Source organism: Coffea arabica, chromosome 3e (genome assembly GCF_036785885.1).
Source record: "Coffea arabica cultivar ET-39 chromosome 3e, Coffea Arabica ET-39 HiFi, whole genome shotgun sequence".
Classification (NCBI taxonomy): domain Eukaryota; kingdom Viridiplantae; phylum Streptophyta; class Magnoliopsida; order Gentianales; family Rubiaceae; genus Coffea; species Coffea arabica.
Window position 1 is genome coordinate 48551053 of NC_092315.1, and position 9195 is coordinate 48560247.

Below are 9195 nucleotides of genomic sequence, written 5' to 3' on the forward strand. Positions count from 1 at the left end.
ACCTCCTATCTTTCATAAAGACTCGATGTGGAGATAAAAAAAAATAAAAATCTCTGCAAGATCCCTTTCGCTGGCATTGTAGTTCAATTGGTTAGAGCACCGCCTTGTCAAGGCGGAAGCTACAAGTTCGAGCCCCGCTAGTCCCGACGGATCCAATAAATACAGCAATAAATCCATCTCCTCCTTTCTATGAACTATGAAAGGGGGCGAGGCATTAGTTCATTCCCAAATCAAAAGGAGGTTAAGTTTTATTTCTTTACTTTTGGTAGGATAAAAACATATGTGGGTGGATTATTACAATTAGTAGTAACATTATAATAAGTATTCCAAGAAATACTGAGTCTACTTTTTTTATTGTTCCCGATCCGTGGATAGAATACTATATGTTTTTTGGGGGGAAGGCACGCATACACAAAATGAAATTCACAATCAAAAATGAATTTAACTTCAACAAAATTCTTCTAATAGAATACTCTTTTAGATTAAATAATTTAATTTCTCTTTCTGAGCTCGAACTTGAGCTGCTTGCAAGCGACTCGATTTGTTTGCAGCCTTAGTTTTAACATATTATCGGCCGTGCTTCTAATCTAAATTCCTTGCCTTTATTTTTCTTGGTTCTAAATTTATTTTCTTATTTTTATAAATTGATTTTAGAACAGCAATTGTATCCAAAACGAACCTTTTTTTGTGACATAATTGGATGAAATCTTAATCAGAACCTAAGATTTGAGAAAATTATGTTTTAAAATTCGGATCGAGGAGTGATTTCATAAAACTCAGGAATCAAATGTCAATGAGTTCAACTGGATTGGATCCATATTAAAAATCGAGTGACATCATAAATATATATTACTTTTTTTATATAGAAAAATGACTATAAATGTACTAGTTATTTTAATTTGCCCAACAAATTAATAAAAGATAACCAAACTCCAAAGTTAACAAATGACAAATCATGGTTAAATACTTAAAAAAGAATCTCATGTAAAACACAAAAATTAATCTTCAAATTAATTGTTAATTTTTCTAAAGTTCGAAATGACCTTTGTAAGTCTAAATCTTTTTTAGAGGATAAGTCTTGAACAAAATTAAGTCTAAATCTTTATAAGTTTGCGTTTTACAATTAAACTGAAAATGAAATATAATTTCCAATTTTTTTTAAAAAAAAAAAACCAGAAAACCCAAAAAAAAAAAAAAAAAAGCATATTAGTAGTTGATTCAGAAGCCACCCTAGGTACTCCATAGAGTTTGTTTCCCTGCATATTAAACTTCATATCCAATATGACAGTCGACACAATTCGTGCAATAGTTCTCTTATTCAGGATAACTTTGATCCAACTGAGTAAAATCTCCTATATCAGACTCATTTGGCATGGTGACAATTTGCTGCATTTTGAACCCCAGAATAATTACTACATTTCTCATAGTATAGCTCGTGTTGCTACTATTCTGAGGAACTAGAAATGTAAAATTTATGCATGAGAGCTATTGAAGAGCTCTTAAGAAGATAAGACTGCAGTCTTGAGCAGCAACAGTCATCAGCAGTCCAACCCTTGGGGATGCAGCTTTGAATGAAGTAACTTTCCTGTACAACGTTTGATTTGCTATATGTGAAGGCTCTTACGTCCAAACATGCATGCAGTATATGGTAGTACTTTCTAAACACTGGCAAAATGCTTTCATGCTGACACAAGTAAGACCTAAAGATGTGCATATACCACGAAAGCAAGGATTGTAGGATGCTTACCAAACTCCCAACTGAGTGTGAACGAACAGTTTCTTTAATGGCATCAGCTTGAATATGATTTGAGCACCTGCAATTGAATAATTAGGAGTAAAGTAAAAATAACAAGCTCTGCATGGTTATGTCCAGTTCACCTGAGAGCTAAAAAAAATTGAAAAAAAAAAAATCAATTTAAAAACAAAAGCTGAATCCCATTTATGCTTTTCGTCTGAGCTGCTCTAAGACTCCAAATAAATTTTCAGCTCTATTTCCATGGAAAGGTTTATTAGGATGCAGAAGAAGATGATACTGATAGTTTACAGCCATTTAGAAACCAGAAAGAACAGTATTAATGAGATGGTAAACTTAACAGGGAGAAATCAACAAGGCCAGGTAGAGTGTAAACAAAATTAACCCCCACCATAACATTAGGCACAACTGGTAGTGAGCATGACTATTCACCTCAATCAATGATCCAATAGTAATTCATTTCAAAAGCAATAACAACAGCCAAAAGTGAACAAAACAGCTAAGTCCGAGAACAGTGAATCTGAAAGCGAAATGGGTTTGCTACCTGCTACTCAAGTTAGGAACCAAGGGATATTACTCTCAGATCACAATAGGAACAGCCACTTTGCTATGTCATCATGGTGAAGGAAGAGCAACTGTATTGCTAGCAGACTCAAAACAGCTGCAACCTGGAGCTTTTAATAAGCTTCTTTGTTCCATGGATTTCCAGCTCATCCTTGAACTGTCCCATAAGCCTGCAGCAGCATACATTCCTGCAATAACCACATAGTTGGCCGAGTTCTCGGGTTCAACTTTCACTAAATGTTTGGCAGCTACTTCACCGAGATAAGTATTTCCATGAATGTAACATCCACCAAGAATCGTACTCCATAGAGTCGCATTCTGCTCAATATTCATGTTTTGCATCAGAGTATAGGCTTCCTCCAAATATCCTCTGCGTGCAAAGAGGTCTACAAGACAAGAATAGTGCGCAGCTGTTGGAGAAATATTATAGTTGCTCACCATTTTGTTGAAACACGTCCATCCTTCACCGGTCAAACCAGAATGGCTACACGCTGAGAGAAGAGACAGTAATGTCACATAATTGGGCTTCAATCCTTCATCTTCCAACTTCTTGTAAAGTGAAACAGCCTCATTTCCATAGCCATTCCTTCCAAAGCCAGTAATGAGAGTTGTCCAAGTAATAATATTTTTCTCCTCCATTTCATCAAAAATATGCTTTGCATCTCCTATCTCTCCTGATTTAGAGTACATGTCAATCAAAGCATTACCCATGGCTACATCCTTATGAGTTGGATACTTTAATGCAAGACAATGTGTTTGTTTCCCCAAGAGCAAAGAAGCTGTATTTGCACATATACTGAGCAAAGAACAGAGCACGATATTATCAACTGCTACATGCATCAGACGTACTTCATTGAAGAGTTGCACAGCCTCATTGATATTTTTACCATTGTGGGCATATCCTGTGATCAATGCGGTGCATGATATAATGTCCTTATTCTGCATATTTTTGTACAGATGTCTTGCATTGTCGACACTACCACATTTTACATAGGCATCAATCAAAGAACCAGTCAAACTACTATGTGATGCAAAACCTAGTTTAATGATGAAACCATGTACTAGACCAACTTTTCCAAGTCCAACACTGCCAACACAGGCTCTCAAAACATTTCCAAAGGTGAAGTAATCCGGCAGCAAACCTATTGCTGTTTAGTGTAAGTATGATAGAAAGAAATAATTCAACCAAAAAAAAATAAAAAGGAGAGGACCAAAACTCAAATATTAGCACAAAGTTCATCTCTTTGGGCATACCTTCCCTTAGCATTAGATGAAACATATAGAATGCATTGTCATGGAATCCTTGAATAACAAAACCACCAATAATCGCATTCCAAGATACCAAATCCCTCTCCATCATCGAACTGAAAACCGAAAAAGCATCCTCCATTCTCCCACATTTTGAATACAAGTCAACCAGTGCACTTTGAACAAACAAATTCTCCACAAACCTACTCTTCTGGGCACACGCTTGAATCTGCTTTCCTCTGTCCAAACACACTAGACCGGTGCAAGCCCGTAGGGCACTCCCATAAGTGTACTGATTGGATCTAACACCATCCTTGTGCATTTCAGAGAACACCTTTAGAGCTTCTTCTAATTCTCCGTTTTGAGAGTAACCTGAGATCAAGGCAGTCCAAGAAACCACACTCCTTTCAAGCATGTTATCAGATACCTTACGAGCATTTACCATGTCACCTAATTTCGAATAAAATATGATCAACTTTGTATTTAAATGGATGTTGGAACGAAAGCCATTTATTATTAGGTGTCCATGAGTTGAATGACCTTGTCTTTCGGCATTCGTGCCAATGCACAGTTGCAGAAGTTTTAAGTAAAAAGAATAATCTGGAGGCCTTGGTCCAGAAGAAAAGAATGCCAAAGCTTCTCGTAACTTTCCTGCAGTGCATGGTGACGTCGCAGTTGAACGTAGAGATGCATATCGAGGCATCAACCTTGATTGGTAGATTGGGAATTTGTTGGCATGACCAGTTAGGAACAGCAAAAGAAATCTTGTTCCTTCCTTCAGATTGGTACCAATGATCATAAACTGGAAAGAGTTCATGAAATGGCATCATCCTAGCCTTCTGGGAACTTGGGATTGTACCATCACACAGAACTTGATAGCTGTTAATTACAAACAAATGCACGTCAGACCCATTTCCAGAAATAATCCACGGAACAAAAAACTAATCAGATTTGAATAAAACATGAGCAGCCTCATTTGCCCAACATCATTTCAAAAAATTTGCAGACATCTTCAACCAAAAAGATGTGTGCCCAGGGAACTCTTTATAGGTCTATTCTTACAGAAAAACAATACTGTCTTTAGCACGGACTTAATAAAGACGGAAAAAAGAAAAATACATGAGTTACATTGAGATTGCAGCAATGACCCTCGACAAAGCAGCAAACCTTGAACAATTCAATTTAGCAGAATGGGACAGCCAACAGATGGATAAGAACCATTTTCATATTTTCTTAGAAAATTAATTAACGAACCATGATTTATGCAAAACACTAATTAAAAAAAAAAGAATCTAGCCAAAAAAAAAATTAAAAGCTTCCATCTTTTTTAAATCCAACCCAACAAGATAACGAAGCAAAAACCATGAAGCCCCCTAGGAAACAACCCTGATTTGTGCAATACACTAATTAAAAAAAAAAAAAAAACTAACCAAAAAAGAACCCCCAAAAAAAGAAAGCGTCTATCTTTTTCAATCCAACAAGATAACAAAGCACAAACCATGAATCCCACTTAGAAACGGAATGACATACTAAGAAAAAAATGTAGCAAAAAATGATATCAGTAGAGTCTAACTAAATACAAGAAGAATTGTTGGGTACCTTTCAACAGCAGGCGGGGTAGTTTGCAGATTGCAAACTGCAGCAAGATAGTAGTAGTCTAGTGAAGTGAAATTTACTGGAGTTTTTTTTTTCGGCTTGTGTTCTGTAACTGAAATTGCATCAATGGCTGGCTTCTACAAAACAAAACTTCCTCTGAAACGGACAGATATGGGACCTCTAAAATTTGTGATCCACGACCGGACCCTTTTTCGATATGGTATTGGGCTCTCAATTCACGGGCTTCGCCCGATATACAAATTTGAGTTGCGTATGCAATCAAAAAATACATAATATTTATAGTCATATGTTTTAAATAAAATTTTTATTACTAAAACAAACTTTAATCTTTTAAATGTTTTTCATAAAATAATTTTATATTGGTAATTATAATATTTAGAGGTAGTTATATTGAGAACATGTACTTAAATACTCGTTAAAAGTAAAAATTTTAATTAGAATTATTATTGTCTATTTAATACTACTATTTTCATTCTAATTTGTATCTCGATTCATGCTAAAACCCTTAATATCACTATTTAAAATTTAAGAAAATATAATAATTCAAAATCAAAACATTGGAGATAAAAGCGCGCAGTCAAAACAGTTGACAAACTGTTTTAATTTACTTATCTACACAATTGTAAGACTATCTAGAACAATTATAAGGAAAATGTGTCAAAATTTTCATGTCTATATTTATTATTTAGAAAACAACAATAATAATAATTTTAACACTATGATAGGCTACTTTTGATACTGTTTTATTATAGATTTGGGTTTATACGACGGAGAAGAAAGTGTTGAAAAAATCCTTTTAGAGTTTGTAAATTTTTTCTAACAGTGGGATTACCACAGTTTGATAGCGAATTTTGGCCATTTCTTTTTTATTTATTGTTCATTTTGATACCAAAAAAACTGGAAAACAAAGATCAACAAAAACATTGGACCACATATGAAGTCAATTCATCAAAAAAATAAAATCACTCGCTCATCATTTGATTACAATAGAAGTTAGAGACAACAGTAGTAGTTCTATAGTTTTGTCAGCGAAAAATTTCATTTTCAGTATTCACATATATACCAAACAAGAAAATTTCATTAAAATGTTTAAGAGTAGTAGTAATTGTTCTTTTAAGCAATGAGAAAGGTAATAAGTAAGTGTAATTTTTAAAACTTTGAAAGAGTCAAGTGAAAAGGTTTTTAAAATTATCCCATTCCATTTTGTTTTCATCATCTTGGACATGAGAATGAGAGCGACAATATATGCTATTATTGTCAATTAGTAATAGTAGGGTATGATGGGAAGGACAAGGAGACAAGATAGCTGTCTTTGACCTTTAGGCCTATCTTCATTCTCCAACTGCCCATCCACTGCCCAATTACCTTATCTTATCTTAACTTACCAATTGGGGGCTACAAACTTTGACCTCCTAAATTGCTTACACATTTGATAATTAATAATAATTAAGACGTGTACAAGAAAAGAAAAAAAAACCATTTTTGAAATATTCTCTTATTTACCTTCTCTCTTCCTAAGATGAACAAAACTTGTAACTCTTAAGTAGATTTTACAAACTAATACAGCAATAAAGAAAAAAGAAAGAACAGGAATTAGGAATTATTAGAGATATTTTTACTGTAGCACTTTTTGTAATGTGATGTATGTGAGATAAAAAGATAATTAGAAAAATAAAAAGGTGTGTTGGAAATTGTAATGATGATGTAAGCAAATATATTTTGACAAATAAACTACAATCCAAACAAACCCTATGACTTTCAAAGCTATAGACACATCCTCTAACTATAATGTTATCTTCACATTCTCTAAAAGGAAAACGAAAATGCAGACATTTTGTCGTTTAGACCATTAACATATTCTTATTAATATCTCATGTCATAAAATCGTCTTGTTCGGAAAGGGATTTACCATCAGAAAATCTCTACAATATATTTTTTGTGAACACGTTTTTTAATAATTTTTTATTTTATATATTTTATCAAATTGCTACATACATTTTTTAAAAATTACATTTCAGTATCGAGAAAGTTGTACTCCACTCACACTTTTTCAGGATTCACATTACCACCGCACTTAAAAATAAGTGTATTACTAGTAGTGGTAATGATTAATGAACAGGTGAATGCCACTGCAACCTGCGGAAACCTGACTTCCTTCTGGATCTGGTATCTGATATGCTTTAGATACAGTAGAAGATATAGAAGATAGATAGGGGCGGGGCGTCACCAGGCACCAGTCACTTTAATCATTTGTCACGTCCATCTTGGTCCACTCTGACTGCAGGGAGGCATCCTCCTCTGACCCAATGTATCCGGTCCCTTGACTGCTGCCATTTCTTGTCCTCCTTCCAACTTTCATCATTCCTTTTCCCATTTTCCTCCTCCTCCGTCTCTCTGCGGTCTGCATCTGCTTCCTCATGATGGACATGGTCTCATCTTCAGAAGCAAATAATAATGAGCAAAACGCACGGAACCCCACAACAACATCCTCCTCCTCATCATCACCATTGCCGGCGGTAGTAGTCTCATCATCATCATCATCATCACTACGAGGAGGAGAAACTAGGCATGAGCCAAGACCTCTTTCTGGGATAGGAGGAGTGGGAGGCACTCATCCGGGTTTCATGGGAAAGCACAGAATGACAGCTGCCATAGGCTATCTTGATCAGCAAATCCAAATCATCCAGGTCCCTCTTCTGTTATTGCATTTTTTGTTGACAGATTTTTGGATCCATTTATCCAAATAACCATTTTTTTTAATTGCAGATTTCTTGAATTTGTTTATGTCTGTTTACCTAAATTCTGAATAAGCTCTCACTTTTTCATCCAGGACGAACTAGACCAGCTCGATACACTAGGTCAATCCTCTGTCGTTTGCAAAGAGTAAGTTTTAGAAATCAGAAGTCAAAAGGGGCTTTCTTTTACCTGTTTTTCTTGATTATCCTTCAGTTGCCTTCACCACTTGATTGCCTATGCCTGTTTGGGGATGTACTAATATACCTATCCAGTGTTTAAAAGGACTTGCATTATCTAGTGTAGTACTAGTACTGTAACTTTTTCCAAGATGGGCTCTTGCTTGTTTCCAGGATTTGACATTTGGACAAAAAAATTTTGCTTTGGATTTTTAACCTATTTGGCAAAATGGCTGACCATATTAGCAGTCTATCTTTTGTTAATACAACTCCATCTTGCACGTATGATGTAACTTTCACAAATGGATTGATCTTAAAATGCTGTAATTAAAAGTAACCAAAAGCTGATCACTGCAGCCAGCCAAATTTGGCTATTGTCTTCAAAACTAATTTTTCTGAACGATCATTCTATCAAACTGTTTTTGTCTTGAAGCTTACAAATCACTACTTTTGTTTCAAGCATAAAATGAAAATGTGAAAGAAAACTTTTCATTAGTCCATTGTTATATCCCTTTGCAGGCTTATCACCAGCATTGAGTCTGTTCCAGATGCTCTACTTCCTGAGTAAGGGCTTTGATCACTGTTACATTTCAGATTTCAGTAGTGTTTACTTATCAGTCGCCAGGAGTGAATTTTGCATTGATCTGCAATTTTACAGGACTAAAGGCCCTGTGGAGACTGGCTGGGATAGATGGTTTCAAGGAGGCCATGGCTCGAGAAATCGCAAAAAGTGGATTTGAGAGCAGGCTCTATAACTTCTTGACGAAATATACAGTACAGGGTGGGGGTGTGGAAGGAAAAGAGCTTCTACAGCTCTAGTGCTGCTATTTGGGCAATTTTTTGGTGCTAGAAATTTTCATATGTTGTAATACTAATGTGAAGGCATATGCTATCTATAGCCTATGTTGACTGGCACTGCATTGTTTTGTTTTGATTGAGCGTGAAATGAAGCAATTTTAGATAATGAAAACTGTTCATGAAGATATGGACACATTAATACAGTTGCAAGTCATTTGCTTCCTGACTTTTTTTTTTACATGGAATTTTGAAAGAAAAGGAAATTCAGATAATTGTCTTCTGCGTTCAGATTGCAGTGATTTG

At 35.2% G+C, this 9195-nt stretch overlaps 2 protein-coding genes across 3 annotated transcripts; one reads left to right on the top strand and one right to left on the bottom strand.

Moving 5' to 3' along the window:
- Positions 1–1297: 1297 nt before the first annotated feature.
- LOC113737031 (pentatricopeptide repeat-containing protein At3g20730-like) lies at positions 1298–5427 on the bottom strand. Of its 2 annotated transcripts, none has more exons than XM_027264279.2 (5): positions 5165–5427; positions 3572–4444; positions 2298–3459; positions 1748–1814; positions 1298–1585 (listed from the first exon to the last, which is right to left on the bottom strand). In XM_027264279.2, exons 2-3 carry the CDS (start codon positions 4380–4382, stop codon positions 2369–2371), a joined length of 1902 nt encoding a protein of 633 aa, XP_027120080.2. In that variant the 5' UTR covers positions 4383–4444; positions 5165–5427; the 3' UTR covers positions 1298–1585; positions 1748–1814; positions 2298–2368. The 2 variants fall into 2 exon arrangements, with proteins under 2 accessions (XP_027120080.2, XP_027120079.2); XM_027264278.2 differs by having other exon boundaries at positions 2298–3465.
- Positions 5428–7304: 1877 nt separating this feature from the next.
- LOC113737033 (guanine nucleotide-binding protein subunit gamma 1) lies at positions 7305–9118 on the top strand. The gene is made up of 4 exons (XM_027264289.2): positions 7305–7869; positions 8013–8065; positions 8614–8658; positions 8753–9118. Exons 1-4 carry the CDS (start codon positions 7600–7602, stop codon positions 8832–8834), a joined length of 450 nt encoding a protein of 149 aa, XP_027120090.1. The 5' UTR covers positions 7305–7599; the 3' UTR covers positions 8835–9118.
- The last annotated feature ends 77 nt before the right edge of the window (positions 9119–9195 follow it).

Excerpts from the sequence above, each read along its gene's own strand:
- LOC113737031 (XM_027264278.2), bottom strand. The coding sequence starts at position 4,382 with ATGAACTCTTTCCAGTTTATGATCATTGGTACCAATCTGAAGGAAGGA. Across the intron at positions 3,466-3,571 it reads TCATCTAATGCTAAGGGAAG|CAATAGGTTTGCTGCCGGAT; the intron begins GTATGCCCAAAG and ends TACACTAAACAG.
- LOC113737033 (XM_027264289.2), top strand. The coding sequence starts at position 7,600 with ATGATGGACATGGTCTCATCTTCAGAAGCAAATAATAATGAGCAAAAC. Across the intron at positions 8,066-8,613 it reads TCCTCTGTCGTTTGCAAAGA|GCTTATCACCAGCATTGAGT; the intron begins GTAAGTTTTAGA and ends ATCCCTTTGCAG. Across the intron at positions 8,659-8,752 it reads CCAGATGCTCTACTTCCTGA|GACTAAAGGCCCTGTGGAGA; the intron begins GTAAGGGCTTTG and ends GCAATTTTACAG.